Here is a 27,638-nt window from a genome sequence, read left to right on the forward strand (position 1 = left end):
AAATAAATAACGAGCCCCCTCCTGCCGCTAGGTGGGGGTGTAACATGCCCAGCAGGGTGGGCGTGGGCTAAACTCGTGCCCAGGCCGTCTGGTCCTGCTTCTGGGATCCAGCATCACACAGGACACAGCCGGGGCTGGGTGCTTCGGTGGGGTCTCTGGGCAGGGGGACTGGGTCATGCAGGCCACAGGGTACAGGGGCTGCCCAGAGACAGGGGCAGCTGGCACCTCCTCCCAGTCACTGTGATGCGGACAGTAGGGCCCAGGGGCAAATGTGCCAGATCTAGGCCTTGCATGGGGGGGCAGGGTGGAGAGGCCCAACCCCCTAATTCTCAGCAGTGATTCACCCTTCCCCTGGGAAACCCAGCCACAGACTCCCAGACAGAGCCGGATGGGCAAAAGGGGGTCTCAGGGCTGGGCTGGCAGAGGTGTGTGGGTCAGGATTGAGGGGCACCTGCAGAGCTGGTGGGGGCAGGGGTTGGGCCCAGGGCTGAGGGAGCGGGGGGGGCTCTGGGTGGGGGAGGGGACCCCAGGGCTGGGGGAGCAGGGAGCTGTGGGTGGCAGGCAGGCCATTGCCAAGAGAGTAGTGGGCTGTGGGTGGGGGAGGGGAGCCCAGGGGGGTGCGGGGCAGGCCATGCCTAGTGCTGGGGGCTCCTCGGGCCCCCATGCACAGTTCTCACCCCGCGCCGGGGCTGCAGTGCAGCGTGTGGTCCCGTCGGGAGCTCCCTCTCCGTGCCGGGTGCCCTCGTCTCCTCATGCGGGCTCGGCGCTCGCTCCAGGCCGGGAAGCCGCGGGGGGCTCACTCCTCGCTCTCCAGCTTGAGGCTGATGCTGCGGGCCTTGGCACGGGGCGCTGCCGGGGGCCCCCCCTCGCGCTCCGCCTGGCTCTGCCCCCGCGAGCGCAGCAGCTGGCTCTGCTTGCGCAGGAAGTCGACGGGGGCGGGGCAGCCGTAGGTGCCTTTGCCCAGCGTGGGCCGCGGTGCCCCCTTGGGCGAATGTGCCAGCGATGCCGTCTCCAGCTGGGCCAGGTGCGCCACGTAGCCCTCGGACAAGAACTGCAGACAGACGCACGGACCGAGCGTGGGGACAGATGAACGGGGGAGCGCTGGGGCCCAGCCCCCACTGTCCCCATGCCAGACCCCCCATGGCCATGGGCACCACTGCTTCCCACCCTTCTGGCCCAAGGGCTCTGTGCCCTCTGGAAGGGAAGGCTCCCGTGTCCAGTTCCCCACCCCCCGGGCCAGCCAGGCTCCTGCCCTGGGGCCAGACCAGAGCCAGGGTCCGCTAGAGGGGAAAGGCCCCATGTCCCAGTCCCTGAGCCAGCCAGTCCCTTCTCCGGGGATTGCAGCTCATACCCCCTGGTGCCCGCGTACCTGGCACTGGTTCTGGAACTTCTTGACCGTGCGCCCGACAATGTAGATCTGGGTGGGCGAGAGCCCCAGGGAGCTGTAGACCGAGATGTCCTTCGTGGAGCCATAGCCAGCCACAATGGTGACCTCTGCCTGCAGCATATGGGTACTCAGCCTGGCACCCTGCCTCCTCATACCACCCGAGCCCCTCCCGCTCCTGCTGCCCGAGCCCCGCCCCCTAGCACCACCTGAACCATGCCCCCTACCACCTGAGCCCCACCTCCTTGTGCCATCCCAGGTCCCGCCCCCTCACACCACCTGAGCCCCACCCCATACTCCAAGCCCCACCTCCCTGTGCCATCCCAAGTCCTGTCCCCTCGCACCACCTGAGCCCCACCCCCTCGCACCTCCCAAATTCCACCCCTCACACCACCCAAACCCTGCCCCCTTGCACCACCCTGCTCCTGACACTGACTGAGCCCCAGCCTGGCCTGCTCCCTGCCACTCCCAAACCCTGGTTATGCCCTGTCCCATGCGGCGCTGGGCGCAGGCCCCACCTCAGTGCGCAGGTTTTGCAGGAAGGCAGCTTTCTGGCGCAGGGGGTCGTGGGTGAGGCCGTCGCAGAAGGAGACGACGCCGTGCGGGAAGTTGTGTTGTGACAGCCAGGCCACCACACGGTGCTTCTGCATGTCAGGCCGCCCCGTCACGTAGATGATCATGTACCCTGAGTCCTGCCAGTGCCTGGGGTGACATGACACGGGCATCACAGGGGGCTGTGGGGAGCTGGGGTGGGGCAGGAGCTGAGAGGACAGCAGCGGGAAGGGGGTTAGCAGGGTGGTAGAGGGTGGCTGGGCGTAGGCACAGGAGTGGCAGGAATACCCGAGGGGGGGTCACTGGGGGCCACCTACCGCACAACGTCGACGGCACCTGCCCGCACCTTGGGGTCGCTGCCCATGATGGAGACGCTGGCCGTGAAGGAGCCGTCGATGCTGAAGACAACCGCCTCGGTGCTGCGTGCCACCACCGTCAGGAAGGCCTCGGCGTAGCTGTGATCCCCTCTGCACGGGAGCAGGAGGCATCAGGGACTGAGCGGAACAGGGGAGCCCAAAGACACCCCCCCACCGCACACAGATCTCCCCCTCCTCCTCACACACATTGCGGGAGAGGAGGGTGTCCCGCAAGCCTTGCCCAGAGGGGGCCCTGGCTCCAACAGCCTCCCCTCACCCTTTCCCAAGGGCCCTCCCTGCCAGGCTCCTGGCACAGCCCCACTCCCAGTACATCCCCTTCCCAGGATCACATGCACCTGGGCAGGGCAGGGCAGGGCAGGGCGGGGGTCTCACCTGACCACCATGCGCACGGGGTACATTCCGATGCCCAGCGCCTTGTCGGGTGGGATGAGGAAGGCCAGGCGCCCGCTGCTGCTGGTCACCTCGGTGCCGTAGTGCAGCCACTTCCCTGACAGTGGCTGCGTCATGATGTAGACGTCCACCTGCAGGGAGCCGCACAGACGGTAACGTTGGCTCTTAACAGCCACCACTCTCGCGGATCCTCAGTCTGGCCAGGAGCCGAGATCACCCTGTGCAGGCGCAGCCCCCGAACGTCCAGCTTCCCCTTGGAGTGGCCGAGACCTCTCGTCTGGAGAGCCCGGCTGCATCTCGGAGTGTAGAATTAAGCTAAAGCTAAATGACACCATTCCCTGACAAGGCGAGTGATACCTGCGTAGGGATTGCTCCGCTGCTGTCAGACCCTCACCCCAAAGACTGCCCTACTTCACTCACTCCCAGGTGTGAGCCAAGGGCCAGGGGAGAAGAGGTAAGTTTAAAGCAGCTGGGAATGGCTTGCTGGGTGACCCAACAAAGTTCCTGAGAGCCCAAGAAGTCTCAACTGGCCAGCCCTTCCTGAGGCTGGTGCGCAGCCGTCTGCCTTGGGAGACAGAGCCACCCCTCTCCTCACCAACCCTCCCTCGGGTTCCTCCCTGGGATGTCTCAGACCCTGGGAGAAGCCTGAAGGGTGCGGCAGCAAAGGTATCAGGGATCATCTGGGGCAGGGGGATTGGGGTCACCAGACTGCAAGGATCTGCCCGGGTTTGGTGTGTGCACTTTGGAAGTGACGGGAGCTCTCTAGAAGTGACAGGAATTCATAGAATCAGGGACCTCAGGAGGTCATCTAGTCCAAACCCCCGCTCAAAGCAGGACCAACACCAACTAAATCCCCAAATCACCCCCTAGAGGATTGAGCTCACAATCCTGGGTTTAGCAGGCCAATGCTCAAACCAGAGCTATCCCTCCAGCACAGCACGGCATAGCACATGGAGGGTGGCTGAGAGGCCCCCTCACCAGGGCCGGACTCCAGAACATTAAGAGAAATTGCTCAAGAGTGGGGATCCCAGGCTGGGCTAATTATGAACCAGGCCTGGCCACGAATCAAAGCAACACACCTCTCTCTCTGCAATGTGTCAGACACCACCACCATCTCCTGGACAGCAGAGGAACTGAGAACTGGAAAGCTCAGAGAAATTTGGAAGGTGGCATATAAAACCAAAGTCACCCTGGGGGACCCCAGAGCTAGCTGAACCCTCATGGGCAGCCCCTCCCCTCGGCCACGGTCCTAGCACCAAGAGATGAATGACTCGCCCCCAGCCCAGGGTTCGCAGGAGAAGGAGAAGTGGTGAGATTTCATTTCCCCTCTGTTCTGCTCTTTTTTGTAGGCCCGAGGATCGAACTCTGACGTGAAGCAGGTCTGTTGCTGTCTAAGCTGCTTGCTCTGGGACCAATCCATTCCCATAGCAGGGAGCACAGCATAACGGGCTCTAAAGCCAAGTGCTTCCTTCCTCCTGGGCGAAATACTGGGCAGGGGTGTCCACGCGTTCGAGGCGGCAGAACTGCTGAGTGATGATTATAAGGAAACCTGGGTGCTCTGCATTGCTCCTGGGTCTCAGCGCTCGTCCTCAACCCTATGGTACCGCTCGCACGGCTGTGCGGGCTAGACCTGAAACGCTGGTTGTAGCTACGCACAGGCGGTGCACTGCTGCTTGTATGCTAAGGTGGCTCTGGGCAGTTACTAAACGAGTTGGTTGGGAACAAGCGAGTGTCCTGCTGTGAGAACTGCTGTCCGAGCTGAGCGCTGACCTGAGTAGAGGCCAGTGTTCATCAGTAGCTAAGGCTCCCTGGGCTCAGTAAAAGGGGTTCTCCTTTCAGCTTCCACTGGAATATTGGCTACAGCACCCACCAAAGAGGCAAACCCAGTTCGTTAGATGTCAGTTTTAAAATCAGACCAGCACCGTGGCAAATTCACAACATTCACTGCTCCATTCATGCTTACATGGGGGCAGCTCCTGCTGGGGCACCCAGACTGCCCCCACACCCTGCATCTGCTGGGGCACCCAGACAAACCCCCCCCCCACAACCCTGCACCTGCTGGGGCACCCAGACAGACGCCCACACACACCCTGCACCAGCTGGGGCTCCCAGACAGACCCCCCCACACACCCTGCTCCTGCTGGGGCCCCCAGACAGACCCCCACACGCACCCTGCACCAGCTGGGGCTCCCAGACAGACCCCCCACACACACCCTGCTCCTGCTGGGGCTCCCAGACAGACCCCCCCACACCCCCTGCTCCTGCTGGGGCTCCCAGACAGACCCCCCACACACACCCTGCACCTGCTGGGGCTCCCAGACAGACCCCCCACACACACCCTGCACCAGCTGGGGCTCCCAGACAGACCCCCCCCCACACACCCCGCACCTGCTGGGGCTCCCAGACAGACCCCCCCCCACACCCTGCACCTGCTGGGGCTCCCAGACAGAACCCCCCACACACACCCCGCACCTGCTGGGGCACCCAGACAGACCCCCCCACACCCCGCACCTGCTGGGGCTCCCAGACAGACCCCCCTACACACCCCTGCACCTGCTGGGGGACCCAGACAGACACCCCCCCACACACACTGCACCTACTGGGGCTCCCAGACAGACCCCCCCTACACCGGCTGGGGCATCCAGACAGACCCCCCCGCACACCTCGCACCTACTGGGGCTCCCAGACAGACCCCCACACACCCCTGCACCTGCTGGGGCACCCAGACAGACCCCCTCCCACCCTGCACCTGCTGGGGCTCCCAGACAGACCCCCCCACACACACACCTGCACCTGCTGGGGCACCCAGACAGACCCCCCCCCCACACCCCATACCTGCTGGGACTCCCAGACAGACCCCCCCACACACACCCTGCACCTGCTGGGGCTCCCAGACAGACCCCCACACACACACCCCGCACCTGCTGGGGCACCCAGACAGACTCCCCCACACACCCTGCACCTGCTGGGGCTCCCAAACAGACCCCTCCCCCACACACACCGCACCTGCTGGGGCACCCAGACAGACCCCCACACACACACCCTGCACCTGCTGGGGCTCCCAGACCCCCCCGCCCGACACCTCGCACCTGATGGGGCACCCAGACAGACCCCCACACACACACCCTGCACGGGCTGGGGCTCCCAGATGGACACCTGATCCTCCTCCTCCCCCAGGACAAAGTGAGAGTTTTCTAATGTTTTTATGAGTCCGAAGTGTTTCCTCCTGTACTTTGCATTGCTGGCCAATGGGAGCAAAAGGGTTAAATCTGCTGGGGGGCCAGAGCAGGAGACTGTTTGTGTCACATGCTGCCTGTGGATGGGGGAGGGAGGAATGGGTCATTGGAGGCCTGGGCGAAACTGACCCAGACCAGCGGAGAATGCAAATAGTGAACCCCAATGGAGAGCGAACAGCAGGGAATGCCAGCTGGCGAGACCCGGGGCTCTGGCCTTGGACTGGCAGACAGAGAGAGGAAGCCAGGAACGGAGTCCACAGCTGCATGGCACCTCAGGGCACTAGTGCCAGGTTCACCCTCCCAGCCCCCCCGGGAGACCCCGCCTCTCCCCCACAGCGCCGGTACCTTCTCCCCGGTCAGTGTCACCACATCCAGGGGGCCGTACATGAAGCGCCCGCTCAGCACCTGGGGCCGCCCCTCGCACACGATGACGTCGCTGGCTCGGTGGTTGGATGTCACGTTCTGCGGGGCAGGGCAGGGGGGTCAGTGGCGGTGGCTCCTCTCCCCACCCCCAAAGGGCTGCTGGGGTCTCTGCCCCCCATCCCGGGGGGCCTGCCTGAGCTTAGGCAGCGCAGCTGGGGCTGAGTCCAGCCTCCCGTCCAGAGCCCCGAGCCACAGGAGCCTGGCCCAGCTGGGGGGCCAGTGGTGTACTGCTGACTCTGCATCACCCCAATGACATAACCCACCTCCCTGCTCACTCCCCCCAGACCCCTGCCCCCTCCATTCTGCCTGGGCCCCACTCTCCTCTGCCCACCCACCCCAGCAGCACCATCTCCTGCCCAGGCCCCCGTCACCCCCCGGCCAGCCCCCTGCTCGGGCACAGGCCAGCCGCCCCGGCCTCAGGCGCCCCGGCCTCAGGCGGGTGGAGGCTGCGTACCCGGATTTTCACTTGTGTGCGCTTGCGCTGCCACTTCTCGCGGGGGATGGCAGGGCTGTAGACGGAGCTCTCCTCGCACTCCGCCAGCTGGGGGCGCTCCTTCTCGATCACCTGCAATAGCAGCACGGCCTCAGCGCCCCCAGCCACGGCCACTGCCCACGCCCCTGCCCGTCGCTAGGCACCAGCCTCCCGGCCACAGGGCACCAGCCACTGCTCGCTCCCCACCATGCTCATGACCCCCTTGTGCCACAGACCCTGCCCCCAGGCCTTCTGGCCCCTCCCTTCCCAGACACCCCCCCAGCACACCTGGCGCAGGATGAAGGCTACCACGTCGGAGGACTCCCAGTAGCTGGCGTGGAAGAGGTGCGGCAGGGTGATGGTGGGGAAGGCGGTCAGGGCGTCGGGGCAGTACAGGGAGTAGTCAATGCGCTTCGGGCCCCACCACCGCTCCAGGACTGCGGGGACAGCGGTGTCAGGAGAACTCGTACCCCGGCCCGGTCCTTCCAGCCGGTCCCCACACTCCAGACTAGACCAGTACCCTCTCCAGAGACTGGACCGGTACCCCACTTCCTCCACCCAGTACCCCCTCCCCAGACTGACATGTACCCTACTTCTTCCACCTGGTACTCCCTCCCCAGCTTCCTCTGCCCAGTACTCCCTCCCTAGACTGGACCGGTACCCCGCTTCCTCTGTCCGGTACCCCCTCCCCAGACTGGACCGGTACCCCACTTCCTCCACCCAGTACCCCCTCCCCAGACTGACATGTACCCTACTTCTTCCACCTGGTACCCCCTCCCCAGCTTCTTCCGCCCGGTACCCCCTCCCCAGACTGGACCGGTACCCCTCCCCAGACTGGACCGGTACCCCACTTCCTCTGCCCGGTACCCCCTCCCCAGAGTGGACCGGTACCCCGCTTCCTCTGCCCGGTACCCCCTCCCCAGACTGGACCGGTACCCCACTTCCTCCACCCAGTACACCCTCCCCAGACTGACATGTACCCTACTTCTTCCACCTGGTACTCCCTCCCCAGCTTCCTCTGCCCGGTACCCCCTCCCCAGACTGGACCGGCACCCCACTTCCTCCGCCCGGTACCCCCTCCCCAGACTGGACCGGCACCCCGCTTCCTCCGTCCGGTACCCCCTCCCCAGACTGGACCGGCACCCCGCTTCCTCCGTCCGGTACCCCCTCCCCAGACTGGACCGGCACCCCGCTTCCTCTGCCCGGTACCCCCTCCCCAGACTGGACCGGCACCCAGCTTCCTCTGCCCGGTACCCCCTCCCCAGACTGGACCGGCACCCCGCTTCCTCTGCCCGGTACCCCCTCCCCAGACTGGACCGGTACCCCGCTCCTTCTGCCTGGTACCCCCTCCCCAGACCAGCCCTGCATCCTGCTTCCTCCGCTCCGTACCCACACCGCAGACCAGCCTGTACCCCACTCCTTCCACCTGGTACCCCCACCCCAGACCGGCCTGTACCCCACTTCCTCTGCCCAGTACCTCCTCCCCAGACCGGCCTGTACCCCACTTCCTCTGCCCAGTACCCCCACCCCAGACCGGCCTGTACCCCACTTCCTCTGCCCAGTACCTCCTCCCCAGATCGGCCCTGTACCCCGCTCCTTCTGTTGGGTACCCACTCCCCAGACCAGCCCTGTACCTCACTTCTTCCATCCAGTACCGCCACCCCAGAGCGGCCTTGTACCTCACTTCCTCCACCTGGTACCCCCACCCCAGACCGGCCTGTACCCCACTCCCTCCACCCGGTACTCCCACCCCAGGCCTGCCCTCTACCCCCTCACCTTCTACACCGCTCCCCCCTACCCAAGGCCTGCCCCATACTCTGCCCCTTCCACCCTGTGCCCCTCACCTCAGACCTGCCCCTACCCCTCATCCCCTGGCCTACACCACCCACCTTTGAAATGCCTCCTGCTCTGCAGCCCCCCTACATTCCCATCTCTGCCCTGCAGCCCCCCACCCCAGACCTGCCCTGTACTCTGCCCCTTCCACCCTGCATCCCTCACCCAACCTGTCCCTACCCCTCACCCCCTGCCCTAATAAACTTCTCACCACAGACTTGCCCATACCCCTCACACCAGCACCCCAGACCTACCCCATATCCCACAGCCTCCTGTCTTGTACCCCCTTCAATGCTCCATCCCCCCGACTTCCCCACATCACTCTTGCTGGTGCTGGGGGGGGGCGGTAGGTGGATGGGGGAGGGGTCACACTCACTCTTGACGACCTCGCTGGTGCTGGAGGGAGCAGGGGGCTCTCCTGTCTCGTTGCCTCTCCAGAAGCCCCCAAAGCAGCTGGTAGGGGTGGTGGGCGCCGTCAGCTCCAAGTCGCCCAGGAAGAGGGTGGAATGAGTCTGCAGGGCCTCAGCTGAGCCAGGGAGAGAGAGCAGGGTGAGCACAGCAACCCCAGGGACCCTGTCCCCCACAGACCCCTGAGGGGCAACCCAGATGGGATCCCCAAACCCCACTGGTCCAGCCCATTGTCCCCTATTGCCCCCTAGAGGGACATCCCAGAGGGGCCTCCTTAACCCTCACTGACCCCAAGGGACTCCCTAACCTCCATTGTCACATCCCCCACTTGCCCACCTCAAGGGGACATCCCAGAGGGAACACCCAAACCCCTACTGTCCCCCCTTACCCCAAAATATTACCCCCAGCCCCTGGGGACCCCATGCTCCCAATGAGACTGCCCCAAAGGGATCATGCCCTCCCCTCCCACTCCCAGCCCTCACCCAGCAGTGCAGAGGTGCCATCGCCCAGTGGGTATTTCTGGTAGCGAGGCACGCCCAGGGGGGGCACGGCATGGAAGGCTTTGGCCAGCAGGGGCTCCAGGCGTGAGGCGCAGGGGTCGGCTGCGTGGAACAGGTTGTAGATCTGCTCGCAGGCTGGGTGCATCTGGGCCACTGCAGGGACAGGAGGGTTAAATGCCTGCACCGGGGGAGGCGGGGGATGTGGTTAGTGAGCTATGCAGGGGAGGGCTCAGCCCCTGCACCTCAGCTGGGGGGAAAGTGGGGGATGAGCAAGCAATGCGGGAAGGGTTACCCACTGAGTGAGCAGTGCTGGGGACGGGAGCAGTGATTCAGGGGGGCAAGCAATGGGGGGCCGCAGCCCCGGTGCCTAGGGGGGATGTGAGCAATCCAGGGGGAGTGAGCAAAATAGGAGAGAGAGGCCCCTGCACCGGATGGGGGGGCGCAGTGGGGGAACAAATGTTTCAGGGGGTGGGATCAGCACCTAGGGGAATGAGGGGGCCCCCTCTCACCACGGGGAGAAGCTGGGGTACCAGAGACCCTGGATATCTGTGCCAGCTTGGTGGCAGAAGTGGGTGTTGTACGCAGCAGTCATTTCCCACAACAAGTGGCCCTGGCAACAGAAACCAGCTTAGAATAATTTGCTGAGGGCTGCGGTGAGTTCTCCACTGTTTAAATCAAGATGGGACGTTTTTTGTTAAAGATCTGCTCTCGGAGCTATTTTGGGGCCAGTCTCCAGCCTGTACTAGACAGGTCAGACTAGCTGATCACAATGGGCTTTTCTGGCCTGGGAATCTAGGAGTCTTTGAAAAAAGAAACGGCAGAAGTGACATCTCAATGACTCCCCACGAGGTAGATGGCAAAGCAGTGCAGATGCTGGGGGGCCTGCTTCAGGACCATCTAGCAAAGAACCCTGGTTCCATTCCAAGCGAGGTTCTGAGTGGTCCAATCCACCAGACGCCGGGAATGGAGACCCAGACGCCCAAGAGGAGGCGAGAACCCAAGGGTGACAGCCGCAGTGGCCCCAGCCCAGGAACTAGAGCAGGACCGGCGTCTGGGGCTGCAGTGGCAGGAGCTGGCTGAGCTAGGGTGACCAGACAGCAAGTGACAAAAATCGGGACAGGGGGTGGGGGGTAATAGGAGCCTATATAAGAAAAAGACCCAAAAATCGAGACTGTCTCTACAAAATCGGGACATCTGGTGACCCAGGCTTAGCGGGGCAAGCAGCCAAAGAGCAGGAGGGGAAGCAGGCCCTGGCAATGGAGGCCTGAGGAGCACGAGGCTGTGTGGCAGAAATCCACTGGGACAGAGATGCTGGATCGGTGACCCTGTTCAAGGTGCATCCTTTCCCTCCGAGGCAGCCTATGAACTGGATCCCCCTGCAGGCAGGCTGCGTAGCCTCACTCTCTTCCTGGGCCACATGGCCAACTGGGAGAGGCTGATGGGGGGGACTATGAACAGTCCCAAAACGAACCTTTTCGGAAGATGGCTGCCGGCATGGGGCCCACAGCACAGCCCCCCGGCCCAGGGAAGAAATACATTCTGGTGGTGGCGTATGTCACCACTCACTACCCTGGGCAGTGGGTTAACCCAGCAAGGCAGTTATCAGTCAAGGGGCTAACTGCATGTCAATCTTTCTCTGGTGTTTGTGGGTCATGAGAACGACCACATTGGGTAAGACCAATCATCCATCTAGCCCAGTATCCCATCTTCCAACAGTGACTGGTGCCAGATGCTTCAGAGGGAATGAACAGAACTGGGCAATTCTCAAGTGATCCATCCCCCGTCATCCAGTTCCAGATTCTGGTGGTCAGTTTAGTTGCGTCTGTGACTACCTTGGCTAATAGCCAGGGATGGACCTACTCTCCATGATCTTATCTCAGGGCAGCTCGGCTGGGGTGGAGGGGCGATGGCTGGGCCTGCTGGACAGTGTCTTCACCTGTCTTTCTATCTCTGGCCCTAAGGGCGGTGAGGCTGCATGGCTGGCCCTGGAGGAAGGGTGGGATCCCTGGGGGGCTGGTGCACTCAAGGGTTCCTCTGAGGGACGGCTGACAAGCTGGGGGGCAGCACAGACCCTGGGAAGCCGTGACAGCTTCCAAGAGAGGGTGCGGAAGCCCCGTCCCCGCAGGTGGGACAAGCCCCGGCTGTCAGGGATGGTATAGGTTCACTTGGTCCTGTTTCAGTGTGAGGGGATAGACTTGACCTCTCGAGGCCCCTTCCAGCCCGACACTGTAATGATCAGAGCAGGGCCACCCAGGGCACCGGCAGGGAATGGGACTGTGACTAAGTCTGGCTTCCTCCTGCGGCCCCAAGTGGCCTCCAGGGGCCTGCCAAATGCTGACTGTGGGAGAGGGCACGCGCTCTCCCTGCAGATCCATGTGGGGCCCATTGCTCTGCCAGGGGCCTGAGCTCACTGGGACCCGCTGGGGAGCCCCGGGGAGAAGCAGGGCCCAGTCTCAGGGGCTGAAGCCACAAGCCTCACCCTTGGAAAAGGCTGAGCCGAGGGCCTGGCGCACTAAGGGTACGTCGACACAGGCATGGCCGTGGGCTTAGTTACCCTCACGCTGGGTAACAGCTGGGGCATTGAACCCCCTGGAAATCTGTGCTGGGGGCAGTGCCTGTGCCGGGGCAGCGGGGGGGGGTCAGTGCTGGAGGAAGAGAGGAGGCCCGGTGTCGGCCCTGGGGGAGCTCTGTAGGGGTACAGGGGCCAGGGCAGGCTGGCGCAGGAGGGGCCCTCACCATCCAAGGCTGGCATGACCGTCTTGCGCAGCGCTAGCACCAGCCCCAGCGGTGAGCCGAACAGGAAGAAGCCGGACACCTTGAAGTCGAGGCGGGCGGCCGTGCCCTCGCCCCCGTCCAGCGCTGAGCCCGAGGAGTAGCTGCTGCGCCGCAGCTCCACCTCCCCCTGGGGTACGCTGGCCTGCAGGCTGGAGAGGACAGAAGAGCAGGCTCCAGTGGCCACCGGGATGGGACATGGAGCCTTTCCCCTCCACGAGGCACTGGCTCTGATCCAGCCCCAGGGCAGGGGGACTAGCAGGCTCGGGGAGTGGGGAATGGGACACAGGGTCTTTGCCCTCCATGGGGCACCAGCTCCTATCCGGCCCCAGGGCAGGGGCCTGGTTCTGTGCATGTCCACATGGTGCTGCTCCCATGGGGTTGGGGTGCAGCTGTCAGTCTCCTGCCCCCAACTGGGGTGAGCCGTGCCATGGGGCCCAGAGTCATTGCTCCAATCCTGCCAGTGGCATCCTGTGGAGGGGGTCACCCCTCCCCCTCCCCCCCCATGACTTCCCCCTGTACCCACTGAGGGCAGCCCTCCCCCACCCCGGGTGCTCTCACCTGCACAGGAAATTGTGCTGCTGGTGCACAGAGTCCACGTCGCTCTGCTCCTGGGGGGGCGGGAGCAACCTGGGCTCAGGGCTGGTCTGTCCCGTCCCCCCTGCCCCCTCGGCCAGCGGGTCCTTCCTGCTGCCCAGCTCCGGGGAGATCGGCTCCATGGTCTGGAAAGTGAGTGAGCAGTGAGACAGCAGCACCCTCATGGGGCCAGTGCCACCCACCCCATCACAGCCACCCCACCCCTCACTGGGCCAGTGCCACCCACCCCATCGCAGCCACCGCACCCCTCGCTGGGCCAGTGCTACCCACCCCATTGCAGGAATCCCAACCCACCCATCACAGGAGCAGCGCCACCCCATACCCATTGTGGGCACCATCCCCACCTCAGGGGGCCCTCCATGCCCTGGACCCATCACCCCTCAGAGGCCCGTCCCCATCCCAGACCAGGGCTCCCTGAGCTGCTGGACCCTCCCCCCCATGTAAAGGGTCGGGGTCACGGACAGCCCAGCAGGCTCCAGCGCTCTGAGGGGTGGGTATGGGGCAGTGTAGAGTGATGTGAAAATGGGGGATCCTACAGAGGGGCTGCCAGAGCCCCCCGAGCTCCCTTGGCAAAGAGGGGCCCAGGCACTCACCAGGCTGCCCCGGCGGCTGCTGCTCCGGCTCCCCGCAGTGCCTGCCCGGCTCTGGCACAGGGCATCGAAACCCAGGATGCCCCCCACGCAGTCACCGATCAGCACCACCTACTGGAGGGAGGGACCGTCAGGTCCGGGAGGGACCCCACACCCCATAGCCATAGCCCACCCGGCCCTGCTCCACCCTCACAGCCGATGCCTCCTTCCCAACAGCCCCCCATCCCACAATGTGCCCCAGAGCCACCAACCCCCACTCCTTACAGTGCCCCCCCACAGCCAGTGCTCCCTTCTCCAGCCCCACAGCCAGAGACCCCCATCCTCACAACTCCCCCATCCCACTCCCCATAGCCAACCCCCACCCTGATCCCCACTCTCCTCCCAACTGTGCCCCCTCTCGCCTCCCCCAGCGCCACCCCCCCGACCTGGCCGCAGAAGCCGGAGCCCTCAGGGGAGTGCAGGAAGGTGCTGTGGGCCTGGTTGGCACGGGCGATGGTGGTGGCCACGGCGTGCTGGTAGCTCCCAGAGGACGTGGCCAGCAGGGGCAAGGCGGCCAGTGGGATGTGGTCCTGGCTGCTGGACAGGCTGTCCCTATCATGGCTGTAGGGGCTGAGGCTGAGGATGAGGGGTTAGTGGTGAGAGAGGCGGCTGCTGCCCGGAGACCCCCACAGCCCTGTGCCATTGCCGGAAGGCAGTCCGTCCCATGCCATATGAGGGATGTCGCAGGCAGCTGGGCAGGGCCCTGCACCTTGCACCACCACCCACGGTAGCCCATGGAGTCTTTGATTTAGCTCAGCAGTAACACAAGGAACCCACAGGCCTGTGTCCTGTAAGACAATGGCCTAAGCAAGTTAGCATGAGTAAAGTAGGCTTATGGCCCTCAGCATAGAGGAAATGGCCCGACCGTTACCCGAGGTTTGGGGAGCTGGGAATAGCTTGCTCGAAAGAGAGTTGGGACACAACGGTACCAGGTGACCGCAGGAGCTGGGGTATTTTGGGACAGAATCCCTGGCAGATGTCTAAACACCAGCTTGCCTGAGCAACAGGTAGGGCCCTACCAAATTCACAGCCATGAAAAATGTGTCATAGACCTTGAAATCTGGTCTTCCCCCGTGAAATCTGGATTTTGTGTGCTTTTACCCTGTCCTATACAGGTTTCATGGGGGAGACCAGCATTTCTCAAAATGGGGTTCCTGACCCAAAAGGGATTTGGGGGGGGGTGTCACAAGGTTATTTTAGAGGGAGTCACAGTATTGCCAGCCTCATTTCTGCGCTGCCCTCAGAGCTGGGTGGCCAGAGAGTGGCGGCTGTTGGCCGGGCGCCCAGCTCTGAAGGTGGCACCCCACCAGGAGCAGTGCAGAAGGAAGGGTGACAATACCATCCCAGGCCATCCTTACTTCTGCACTGCTGCTGACGGCGGCTCTGCCTTCAGAGCTGGGCTCCCAGCCAGCAGCCGCCACTCTCCAGCTGCCCAGCTCTGAAGGCAGCGTGGCCGCCAGCAGCAGTGCAGCAGCTAAGAGAAGCAATACCGCAACCCCCACCCCCCCTACAATAACCTTATGACCCCCCCACAACTCCTTTTTGGGTCAGGACCCCTACAATTACAGCACCATGAAATTTCAGATTTAAATAGATGAAATCATGAAATTTATGATTTTTAAAATCCTACGACCATAAAATTGACCAAAACAGACCGTGAATTTGGTAGGGCCCTAGGAATAGGTGACCTATATGACATGAGCTTAAGGGAACGGATGTGTTAACCGACAGGATAAGGGCACCCCAGTATTACAAGGGTGAGGAAGATAGATTTGGGCACGAGACGCTGGGCATCAGAACAAATGTTTGTGATATTGCCCAGGCTCTGTAACAGGCCACGCCACCACACAGCGGGGGCCTAGCTTTCCATCCGTGACCCCCTTCAGCTCTCCACTGCTATCTCCCACTGACCTTTGGGCATCCGAGCTCTGGACCATCGGACTCCCTGGGCAGCCCAGGGACATGGCTGCTCCTTTCTGTCTCCCCACCAGCTCCCCAAGGAAGGGAGAGAGTAGATGAGCACACGCAGGGAATGGCACCAAATGTCCTGCTATCTGTGTGGGGTTTGGAGCTTTGCTGTCTGTGGATTGCGTGACTAGAAATCGCCATGGCTTTGCTTTGCCCTCAGCAGGAGAGGCTTTGCCATTCACCCGCGGCTCCCTACGAGCTACTGAATTGTCAGTTTTAATTCTGTGGAGCCTGGTTCTGGGACGAGACGCCTAGTACCCCCCGCTGATTACATTAGAACCGACTGGCAATCCATGCAATTATTATTCACCCTGACAAAGGACTGGGCAACACCACACCCAGCAGGCACCTCTTCTGCTGATATGGGAGTGCAGCACCCCCTAGCGCCATGCTAAGCCAGCACAGAGGGAGAGCGCCCCAATGGAGTCCCCACCCTATTCCCTGCAGCAGAGCTCCCCTAGCACCCCACTGGGGCACAGGGCCAGCCCTGACTGCAGTCAGCACCTCCTGCAGGAGGGAGGACATACTTGGAGACCAGGGCATAGGCGGCGGCGCAGATGGGCGGGCAGGGCACCAGGCGCAGCGCCACGTGGCCCAGCGCCTCGGGGAAGTGCACACGGGCGACGGCGTCGAAGGTGGCGGCCAACGTCTGTACGTCAGCCTGCTTGGAGCTCGGCTCGCCTGCACTCTGGTCCAGGATGTTCCCGCTGTGCAGGATCAGGAACAGCGCATGGATTCGGCAGGCCTGCACCATGCTCTCCGCAGAGCCACCCTGCGGGGAGACATGCTGTCAGTGGGGTAGGCAGGGACAGGTGCCCATGGCAGGGGGAAGTGGGGGGGGGAGGGGTGGGCTGGGGAGATAATGGTGCCCCTTGGTGGAGCTTGGGAAGTACCTCCCTGAACGCCAGGTTAGCCAAGTTATGCAGATCTGGGCTGGGGACAGAAAGCCCCCACTTGGCCCCACGGAGCTGCCCTAGGCACACGGGACTGTGAGCAGCCAGCATTGCCGCCTGTTGGGGTTGGGGGTGGCCATGGTTGGTGATTCCTAGTGGCATCTGGGTTGCAAGGAGAGGGCCAGACCAGATGGGGTGGGGCAGGGGCTGGGGCAGGTGAGACAAGACAGGTGGCAGAGCTGAAGCCAGTGCCAGGTGGGTCGCAGTTGGGGTGGGGTGGGGGGCAGGGCGGGGGCCAGGGCAGGGGGCCACACACCTCAGCAAAGCTGGCCCCGGTCAGTCCATTGCCACTGGGCTTGGCCACACCGGTCCCGTCCCCTGCACAGACAAAGCCCAGGTGAGCGTGCTGGCATGGGAGGTGCCCCAGGGGCCAGGCCCAGCTGCTGGATCCCAACCCTGCTACCCTGGGGTGCTGAGGTGGACCATGGGGACCCCAGCATTCGCCCTGCTGTGCTCTGACCCACTCCCCTGCCTCCCACCCTCTCTCCATGCCACCTGCCACCTTCACGCCACCCTGTTCCTCAACACCAGGGGTCGGCAACCTATGGCATGTGAGCTGATTTAATGTGGCACACTGCTGCCAGCCTGGGGTCCCCGCCGCTGGCCTTGCTCAGCCCACTGCTAGCCTGGATGGACGGAACCCCGGGACGGCAGCGGGCTGAGCAGGGATGGCAGCCGAGACCCTGGCAGCCAAGGGCCAGCGGCCGGAACCCCAAACTGCCAGCAGCCTGAGCCACGCAGCCCGCAACCGGCCTGGGGTCCCAGCCGCCGGTCTGCTCAGCCTGCTGCCAGTCTGGGGTCCCAGCCGCTGGTCCGCTCAGCCTGCTGCCAGTCTGGGGTCCCCTGTAAATGTAAAATGTATTATTGCCATGCAAAACCTTAAATTACCGTGAATAAATGAAAACTTGGCACACCACTTCTGAAAGGCTGCCGACCCCTGCTCTACACTATCCCAACCCCCACCTTCCTGCCTCCCTGCCCACCTGAAGCCCTACTTCCCTCACCACCCCTATCCTCCTGCTGTCCTGTCCCCCAAACCTATCCTGCCCCGCATCCTCCCACTTCCCTGTCCTTTAGGAAGTATTATTTACTCCTTCCCTTAACACAAGAACTAGGGGTCACCCAATGAAATTAACAGGCAGCAGGTTTAAAACAAATCTAAGGCAGTATTTCTTCACCCAACACACAGTCAACCTGTGGAACTCCTTGCCAGAGGATGTTGTGAAGGCCAAGACTATAACAGGATTCCAATAAGAACTAGATAAGTTCATGGAAGATAGGTCCATCAATGGCTATTAGCCGGGATGGGCAGGGATGGTGTCCATAGCCTCTGATGCCAGAAGCTGGGAATGAGCGACAGGAGATGGATCACTTGATGATTCCCTGTCCTGTTCATTCCCTCTGGGGCATCTGACGCTGGCCACTGTCAGCAGACAGAATACTGGGCGAGATGGACCTTTGGTATGACCCAGTATGGCCATTCTTGTGTTTACCCTGCCCTGACCCTCCCCCTGCCCCATGCTTACCCAGCCCCTCGTCCAGCTCGCCTGGCCGGTCCAGCGTGTCCAGCAAGTCGTTGGAGTTCCACTTGGTCATCTCCTTGGCAAAGACCTCGTCACTGTCAGACAGATCCTCTGCAGGGGAGGGTGTGTCATGAGATTGAGACACTCCTCAAAGAGACACCCCCCAAGAATGAGGGACCCTCGGGAGAGACACGCGTGGGAATTGGAGACTCTGCTTGCACCTGCCCCTGGGAATGGGGGACCCCCCTGCATGCACCCCTGGGAATGTGGGACCTCCCAGCAGAGATATCCCCCAGGAATGCAAGACTCCACTTGCACACCTGCCAGTAGGAACAGGGGACGCCCGCAGCAGATATACTTTCTGAGAAATGGGGGACCCCCTCTAGGCGCACCAACCGCCAGGAATGGGGACCACTCCCCTCCACCCTCCGTACCATGCGCATCGAAGAATTCCTCCTCTGAGCTGTTCTCCGAGTCCCGTGCGATGTTCTGCATACGCCACTCTGAGAGACTCTGGGGAGACACCCCCCCTGTGGGGATGGGACGAGGGTCAGATATCAGAGACTGGGAAGCCCTCCCCCCAGCTCTCCCACCAGCATCCCACCCCTGCTCCCCTGCCAGCACCCCACCCCTCCCCCTGAATGCCCGATCCCCCAGCCAGCACCCCATCCCTCTGCCGGAGCACCACTGTCCCCCAGCACCCCTGTCAGCACCCCCACCCCTACCTCTTTCCCTGAATGCCCCAGCCCCTGGCTCCCCTGTCAGCACCCCACCCCTCCCCCGAATGCCCTAGCCCCCTTGCCAGCACCCCACCCCTTCCCCCGAGCGCCTCTGTCCCCCAGTGCTCCTGTCAGCACCCCCACCCCCACCTCTCTCCCTGAATGCCCCAGCTCCCGGCTCCCCTGTCAGCACCCCACCCCTCCCCCGAATGCCCCAGCCCCTGGCTCCCCTGTCAGCAACCCAACCCTCCTCCTGAATGCCCCATCACCCAGCCTCCTGCCAGCACCCCACCCCTCCCCCTGAATGCCCCATCACCCAGCCTCCTGCCAGCACTCCTCCCCCTGAATGCCCCATCACCCAGCCTCCTGCCAGCGCCCCACCCCTCCCCCTGAATGCCCCATCACCCAGCACCCCTGTCAGCACCCCCACCCCTCTCCCTGAATGCCTCAGCCCCCAGCCCCGCTGCCAGAACCCCACCCCTCCCCCTGAATGTCCCAGCCCCCCTGCCAGCACCCCACCCCTCTGCCGGAGCGCCACTGTCCCCCAGCACGCCTGTCAGCACCATCACCCCTCCCCCTGAATGCCTCAGCCCCTGGCCTTCCTGCCAGCACCCCACCCCTCCCTCTGAATGTCCCAGCCCTCCTGCCAGCACCCCACCCCTCTGCTGGAGCGCCATTGTCCCCCAGCACCCCTGTCAGCACCCCCACCCCTCTCCCTGAATGCCTCAGCCCCCGGCCCCCCTGCCAGCATCCCACCCCTCCCCCTGAATGTCCCAGCCCTCCTGCCAGCATCCCACCCCTCTGCTGGAGCGCCATTGTCCCCCAGCACCCCTGTCAGCACCCCCACCCCTCCCCCTGAATGCCCCATCACCCAGCCTCCTGCCAGCGCCCCACCCCTCCCCCTGAATGCCCCATCACCCAGCCTCCTGCCAGTGCCCCACCCCTCCCCCTGAATGCCTCATCACCCAGCCTCCTGCCAGCGCCCCACCCCTCCCCTGAGCGCCCCAGCCCCCAGCCCCGCTGCCAGCGCACCTCTTCCCCTGAATGTCCCAGCCCTCCTGCCAGCACCCCACCCCTCTGCCGGAGCGCTACTGTCCCCCAGCACCCCTGTCAGCCCCCCACCCCTCCCCCTGAATGCCCCATCACCCAGCCTCCTGCCAGCGCCCCACCCCTCCCCTGAGTGCCCCAGCCCCCAGCCCCGCTGCCAATGCCCCACCTCTCTCCCTGAATGTCCCAGCCCTCCTGCCAGCACCCCACCCCTCTGCCGGAGCGCCACTGTCCCCCAGCACCCCTGTCAGCCCCCCCACCCCTCCTCCTGAATGCCTCAGCCCCCGGCCCTCCTGCCAGCGCCCCACCCTTCCCCCCTAAGCACTCTGTCCACCAGTGGGCTTGCCAGCACCCCCCCACACCCGAGTGCCACTGTCTGCCAGCGCCCCTGCCAGCACCCCCACCCTTGCCCCTGAGTACCTGTCCTCCAGCACTTCTGCCAGCACCACCCAGTCCCCCTGAGCACCCCAGCACCTCTGCAGACCCCACCCCTCTGCCCCCAGTGCCTCTGCCAGCAGCCCCCCCCATTCCCTGCAGCACGCCTTGCAACCCTCCAGCCAGTGCTCCCACCCCACTCCATGCCAACGCCTCCACCCCCACCTCCTGCCAGACCCCTCGTCCTGCTCCTGCCCCAGTCAGTTCACTCCCCACAAGCCCCCAGCACCCACCCCCACCCTGGCCCCCTCACCTCCATGCTGGGAGGAATAGGAGGAGCGGGAGGACGTGGACCACTGCTTGGCGAAGGTGTCGTCAGGGGAGGCGTCGGGCGGCCCCTGCCCCTCAGCTCGATCCTGCCCGTTGGTGCTCCCCAGCTCGGCCTGGCCCTCGGCGCTGGGGGCAGCCGCCGCCTCCTCGGCCTCGGCGCACTTGGCCATCTTCTGAGCCAGCATGCGGGCCGTCTCCTCCTCCAGCTGCCGGATGTCCTCCATGGTCAGCTCCGTCCACTCATCCTGCCAGCACCAGGCCTGGCGGTGTGCCCGTAGCATCACCTTGCGCAGCCCTGTGGGGTGAGGGGCAGGGGAGTGCGGTGCAGCCAGAGCACACCTCCCCCGGTGGCCCCCCCCAGCTGAAGCCAGAGCACCCCTCCCCCCACCAGCCCCCCCACCAGAGCACCCCTCCCCCACGAACACGCCCAGCCAGAGCCAGAGCCAGAGCACCCTCCCGCCAGAGCACACCTCCCCCATCGCCCCCCCGGCCAGAGCATTGCTCCTCTACCCCCACCTCAGCCTGAGCCAGAGCACCCCTCCCCTGCTGCCCCCACGCCAGAGCACCCCTCCCCCATGAACACCCCAAGTCCAAGCCAGAGCACCCCTCCGCAACCACCTCCCCCAGCCAGAGCACCCATCCCCCAGCCTGAGCCAGAGTGGCCTAATGTACATGCCAGGGCTTGTGCAGCCTCCATGGGGGGATCAAGGAATTGGGGTCCCCTGCCAGGGCTCTGCTACATCAGTGTGACCCAGCAGGCTGTGGGAACAACTCCGCTTCCTCTGATTGGGCCCCCAAGGAAGCTGGGGAGTCACTGGGAGCAGCATCAGGGGGTCATCCCAGGTAGGGCTGGATGGCAAAGCCAAGGGGTCAGGAGTGGTGCCCGAGGTGCAGTGGTAGGAGGGCCAAAGCCAGGGGGTTGGGGGGGGCAGCACCAAGGAAAGGGCAGTGCTGGAAGGGGCAGCCACGATGCTAAGGGTCAGTGCTGGGTATGGGAGGCAGTGTCATTGGTCTGGAGGGGGCAGGGGCTGCACCAGGGCAGCGCTAAGGGGCACGGAAGCCATGGGGGGGACTGAGGCCAGCACTCACCTACGTCGTGGATGAACTGCTCGATCTTGGACTGCATGCCCCAGTAGCGGAACTCCACCTTGCATAGCTTGTAGGCACACATGAGGGGCCCGGCAGCCATGGCCCCCTCCAGCCAGTCATCGCCCAGCGGCCCCCGGCCTGTCTTCGCCGAGCGATACAGCTTGGGGTCCTCCTCCACCTTGTACTCGTTGGGCGAGATGGGGTCCCGCACAATGTCAATGGTGTCTGGGGGCAGCAGGGAGTCAGCACCCACACACGGCACCTGCCTGCCTCAGTGCCAGGGTTCTCACCCGCAACAGCCCCCCAGGGACAGGGAAAATACCTGCCTCATTCCAGACAATGCTCTGGGGGCCCTTTCCCCACAATGCTCTGGGGCCCCATTTCCCAAGGTTTTTGTTGCAGAGCAATAGAACAGGGGGGTTGCAGCAGCGTGTGTGTGTGGGGGGGGGTGCACAGAAGGGAGGGAGATTAGTGGGTGGAGGAGTGGGAAGAACTCCCGCCCTCCCAGCACTCTGCCCTCCCTGCCCCACGGCACTCTGGGACAGAGCACATGGGAGCAGCAGAGCTCAAGACAACGGGAGCTCTCCAGGCTCCAGCCCCTGGGCCCCACCCACCAGACCTGCCTCAGCACTGAGCTCCCCTACAACTAAGGCACTTATGTGGCAGGTCTGTGCCCCATGTCCCAGCACGGAGCACAGCCTGGGAAGGTCACGGGCTCCCTCCCCTGGGGGTCGGCTCTGCTCCTCACAGTCTTGGTGGAGCAGCACCGGGGCTGTGCCGAAGCCAGGTGTCCCGAGCACGAAGGCGCAGACTGGCACACTCAGTATCCGGTGTCCCCACGAGCAGTGCTTACCCAGAATCCGCTGCCTCTTCTCAGCCGCCGTGAGGTTGAAGACATTGGTCTGTTTGCCGGAGTCGGGCCGGTAATAGGTCTCGATCTCGATGGAGAACTTCTCCACAAAGGGGCAGGTGTATCTGGGAGATGGGAGAGACAGGGGATGAAAATGGGCAGCTTCTGCCCTGCCCCAGCTCTGACCAGCCCCTGCCCTACCCGCACCCATCTCCCCCTCTGCCTCACTCTCCTCACACTCCACTCCAGGCCTGCACCAGCCACACCCCACACAGCTTCTCCCCTGGTCTTGCCCCACCCCACATCCCACCGCCTGGGACCATCAGTGCAGCATGAGGTGGGGTCCCACAGCGATGCATGCTGTCCCCTGCTCTGCGCCAGTCCCCTGGCCCTGCAAGGGACTTTGGGATGGCCCCAGAACGAGTGCTCCCGACAGACCCATGCAGCATGGGCAAGGGGGTAGGCCCCTGAACAGGGCCGGCTTTAAGAAGTGCGGGGCCCAATTCGAACAGTTTCGACGGGGCCCCAACAGGGATGACTAAAAAAAAACAAAACTAAACCAAAACAACAACAAAACACACCTGTAAAAAAACACGTGGGGCTTGTATTCACCGGGGCGGTGCTCTGAGTCTTCGGCGACACTTCGGTAGTGGGTCCTTCACTCACTCCAGGTCTTTGGCGGCACGGAAGGACTCACCACCGAAGTGCCGCCGAAGACCCAGAGCAAGTGAAGGACCCGCTGCCGAAGTGCTGCTGGAGACCCGAAGTGCCGCCAGGTGAGTAAAAATTTAAAAGGCACCTCTAGCCAGGGAAGGGATTCTCCCTGGGTGTGGGGCCCGATTCGGGGGAATTGGCGGAATTGGCCTAAAGCCGGCCCTGCCCCTGAACACTACTACCCATGTTCCTCAGCTTCCTGCCCTCCACCCTGCATGCCCCTCAACTGGCCTGACACGCCCTGTCCCTCCCCCCGCCATGCTGCACCTGGTGCGCGTGTAGGGATAGGCGTTCCACGACTCCTCCTCCACTTGCAGAGCAGCCTTGGGCAGCAGGGCACGGAACCAGCTGGGGATGTGGGAGCCCACGTGGTAGATCTTGTGGGTGTACTGGCCGCTGCCTCCTGGGCCGTCGCTGTAGGGCCGGTTGGCCAAGATCTCGACCCCGCTGCCCTCCCCGCTGGATTCCTCCCGGCTCTTCTTCTGGAGGGGAGACGCTGACCCATTGGTTCCAACCTGGGCCCTGGCGCCAGTCCCACTCCAACCGCCCCCTGGTGCCGACCTGCCCAGACAGACAGACCCAGTCCCTGCTCTGCACCCAGAGCCCACCCTGCACCCACAGACCCCTCCCCTCACCTGGATCATATAGAGCTGGGCCACCTGGTACTCCTCGAGGCTCATGGGCAGCAGGATGTGATATTCCTTGATGAGCATGGTGACTGGTGGGGCCTGCGGACAGGAGCGAGGAGTTAGAGCCCCACTGCCCCTCCCCCCCGTAGGCCCCCGCCCCGGGGGGCCATCCCTACTCCTCTCCTGCCCCAACCCTCCTCCTTCCCTTCCGGCTGCTTGGCCCACAGGATGGGGGATGGGGAATAAGAAGCAAATCCTCATGTGACCTGCTTAAAACTCTATCCTGCCTGATGCGTTTCCATGGTGATGCTCAGGGAATGGGGGGGCAAGAGGATGGGGGGGCATTCCTCCCACTGCCTCCCCCCCACACACACACCCTGTCAGGTCCTCTTGCATTCACCCTGCCCAGCCCTGCATCATCAAGGGACAGGACTTCTGGGTCGCTGTCCAGCTCCAACCCCAAAACTAGCTGGATGCTACTGGCAGCCCAAGGCTGGTGGGGGCGCTGCTCCCGGATCCAAGGGAACATAGCAGTGTGGGCACCGCAGCCCCATGGCCTGGGCCACTAAACCTGCCCCACACAACTCCTGCCTGGGCCTGGGGCACCAAACCTCCCCCCACAGCCCTTGCTAGAGCCTAGGGCACCAAACCTCCTCCCCACACAGCTCACTTCAGCCTGGGCCTAGGGCACTAAACCTCCCACACCAGATTCCCCCCACCTGGGCCTGGGGCACCAAACCTCCCCAACCAGCCCCATGGCCTTAGCCACCAAACTTGCCCCACACAATTCCTGCCTGGGCCACCAAACTTTCCCACGCAGACCCTGCTACAGCCTGAGGCACCAAACCTCCTCCCCACAGAGCCCACCTCCACCTGGGCCTAGGACACCAAACCTCCAGCCCCATATTCCCCCTACCGGGGCCTGGGGCACCAAACCTCCCCACTCAACATCCCCCCCAACCTGAGCTGGGGGCACCAAACCTCCCTCCCCATTGCCCCTGCCTGGGCCCAGGGCACCAACCCTGTACAATCCCTGCCTGGGGCACCAACCCCACCCCCACCCCCCAAAAAAACCCCACCCCTGCCTGAGGTACCAAACCATCTCCCACCACACACACAACCCTCAGCTGGGTCCCCAAACCTCCCCCACAACTCCTGTCTGGGGCACCAACCTCCTCCCCCCACCCTGGGTCAGGTTGCAGCCAGTGCCCCCTAGAGGGGAAAGGCCCCTATTTCATCACCTGTCAGGTTGCAGCCAGTGCCCCCAGAGGGGAAAGGTCCCTACCCCATCACCCGTCAGGTTGCAGCCAGTGCCCCCAGAGGGGAAAGGTCCCTACCCCATCACCCATCAGGTTGCAGCCAGTGCCCCTAGAGGGGAAAGGCCCCTATTCCATCACCCGTCAGGTTGCAGCCAGTGCCCCCAGAGGGGAAAGGCCCCTATTCCATCACCCGTCAGGTTGCAGCCAGTGCCCCCAGAGGGGAAAGATCCCTGCCTCATTACCCCCTGTGAGATTGCACCCAGTGCCCCGTAGAGGGGAAAGGTCCCTACCCCATCACCCCCCTGTGACATTGCACCCAGTGCCCCCACAGGGGAAAGGTCCCTGCCTCATCGCCCCCCTGTGAGATTGCACCCAGTGCCCCCACAGGGGAAAGGTCCCTACCCCATCACCCCCCTGTGACATTGCACCCAGTGCCCCCACAGGGGAAAGGTCCCTGCCTCATCGCCCCCCTGTGAGATTGCACCCAGTGCCCCCACAGGGGAAAGGTCCCTACCCCATCGCCCCCCTGTGACATTGCACCCAGTGCCCCACAGGGGAAAGGTCCCTGCCCCATCGCCCCCCTGTGACATTGCACCCAGTGCCCCGTAGAGGGGAAAGGTCCCTACCCCATCGCCCCCCTGTGAGATTGCACCCAGTGCCCCCACAGGGGAAAGGTCCCTACCCCATCACCCCCCTGTGACATTGCACCCAGTGCCCCCACAGGGGAAAGGTCCCTGCCCCATCGCCCCCCTGTGACATTGCACCCAGTGCCCCACAGGGGAAAGGTCCCTGCCTCATCGCCCCCCTGTGACATTGCACCCAGTGCCCCGTAGAGGGGAAAGGTCCCTACTCCATCGCCCCCCTGTGAGATTGCACCCAGTGCACCCACAGGGGAAAGGTCCCTACCCCATCACCCATCAGGTTGCAGCCAGTGCCCCCTAGAGGGGGAAAGGCCCCTCCCCCCATGCCACCCCTCTCCGACCATGTCGCAGTCGGCGCCCCCTAGAGGCCAAGGCCCCGCGCTCCGTTCCCGCCCGGGTCGCCCCGGTCCCACCTGCTGGCGGCGCGGGCTGCTCTCACTGCCCCAGCCGGGCCCTCCCCGTCCCGCGGCTGCTGCAGCGCGGCCCCCTCCGCGCCGCGCAGTGGAGCATCTCGCGGGGCTCGGCTGCTGCAGCCCGGCCGCGGCGCTCGGCTCGGCTCGGCTCGGCTCGCTGCCTGCCCGCGTCACCGCCGCGCCCCCCCACCCTCCGGCGGCCGGCTCGGTGCAGGGGGAGCCCGAGGGGAAAGCGCGGCGGGGAAAACCGAGGGGAGGAAGCTGGGGGGGGGAGCGGGGAGGGAACGCGGGGGGGGGCAGGAGAGGCCAGCTCAGGGCGGAAGCCGAGGGGGGCGGGGACCGAGGGGAGGGCTGGGGGGGTGCAGGGGAAGGAAGCTGTGGGGGGCGGGGGGGAAATGCGGGGGGACAGGGGCGGTCAGGGCGGGAACCGAGGGGAGGGCTGGAGGGGGTGGAAGAGAGGGGAGGAAGCTGGGGGTGGTAGGGCGGGAACCGTGGGGCGGAAGCGGAGGGCAAGGCTGGAGCGGGGCAGAGGAGGGAGCCGTGGGGGGGGGGCTGTTCCGGGCTAAGATGCTGGTGATGGAGCTGTCGCTGCTTCCCTCGTTGCCGGATTGGGCTGGATTCTGATTCTCCCTGTGAGGGGGAGACTCCCTCACAGGGACAGCGCCCAGGGCCCCAGAACTGGGGGGGGACCCCCCTCCAAGCAACCGACACGTGGGGCCCTTTAAGAAATTAGCACGCCATCCTCTCTGCCTGTGACATCACAGCTAGCTGCCATAGAAACAGCTGTGACATCAGAGGTAAATGACATCAAGCCCAGAAAGGGAACAAACAGCTTTGGGGGGCGAGGGAAGAGGGACGAGTGTGACTCACTTAAACTGTCAGCCGCCATCCTTCCCTCTGCAGCCAGGGACTGGCCCCCCTCTCTCAGCTCTGCCCCCTTCAGTACCCTTCAGTCCTGACCCACAGCCCCTGCCATCCCAACCCTGGGCTCGCCCGCCATAGCTCTGCTAGTGCCAGGGCCAGCTTTAGGAAGTGCAGGGCCCTAGCAGGGATGACTAAAGTAAAAAAAAAAAGGGGGGGTGGGGAGCTGGCTGTGGGCAGGGCAGGTGGTGCGGGCAGGGAGTGTAGCAGGAGCTGACTGTAGGCAGGGGGTGTGGGTACAGTCCACCCTGTACAGTAAGTGCCCCCTCCTCCTCCCTCCCTCACCAGGGTAGCAGCAGCAGCAGCCTGGGGGCTATTTAAAGGGCCCGGGGCTCCCCTGCTTCTACCACCCCAGCCCTTTAAATAGCCATGGGAGCCCTGGGGAAGCGGTGGGGCTCCCTTGGCTATTTAAAGGACTGGGGCAGCAGAGGCAGCTGGAGTCCCAGCCCCTTAAATAGCCCCCATAGCCCCCCACTATCTCAGGGCTCTGGGGGCTATTTAAAGGGCCCAGGGCTCCCCTGCTTCTACCACCCCTGCTGAGGAGCAATCGCTGGCAGAGACACCAACCAGCCACAAGTAAATCAACCTAAGCTCATGTAGCCCAGCAGTTTCTGAGCTGGCCCTTGGTGCCACT

At 64.0% G+C, this 27,638-nt stretch overlaps 1 protein-coding gene across 1 annotated transcript; it reads right to left on the reverse strand.

The window, feature by feature from the left end:
* Positions 1–565: 565 nt before the first annotated feature.
* PITPNM1 (phosphatidylinositol transfer protein membrane associated 1) lies at positions 566–26,157 on the reverse strand. Its single transcript, XM_030562307.1, has 24 exons — positions 26,084–26,157; positions 23,777–23,869; positions 23,409–23,623; positions 22,431–22,552; positions 21,578–21,802; positions 20,472–20,783; positions 18,452–18,547; positions 18,021–18,128; positions 16,751–16,812; positions 16,069–16,313; positions 13,960–14,149; positions 13,538–13,645; positions 12,909–13,069; positions 12,312–12,499; positions 9,558–9,728; positions 9,044–9,193; positions 7,123–7,271; positions 6,817–6,927; positions 6,285–6,401; positions 2,686–2,834; positions 2,254–2,403; positions 1,903–2,086; positions 1,370–1,498; positions 566–1,051 (listed from the first exon to the last, which is right to left on the reverse strand). Exons 2-24 carry the CDS (start codon positions 23,852–23,854, stop codon positions 797–799), a joined length of 3,675 nt encoding a protein of 1,224 aa, XP_030418167.1. The 5' UTR covers positions 23,855–23,869; positions 26,084–26,157; the 3' UTR covers positions 566–796.
* Between the last annotated feature and the right edge of the window lie 1,481 nt (positions 26,158–27,638).

This window comes from Gopherus evgoodei, chromosome 4, assembly GCF_007399415.2.
Source record: "Gopherus evgoodei ecotype Sinaloan lineage chromosome 4, rGopEvg1_v1.p, whole genome shotgun sequence".
In the NCBI taxonomy this organism is placed as follows: Eukaryota; Metazoa; Chordata; order Testudines; family Testudinidae; genus Gopherus; species Gopherus evgoodei.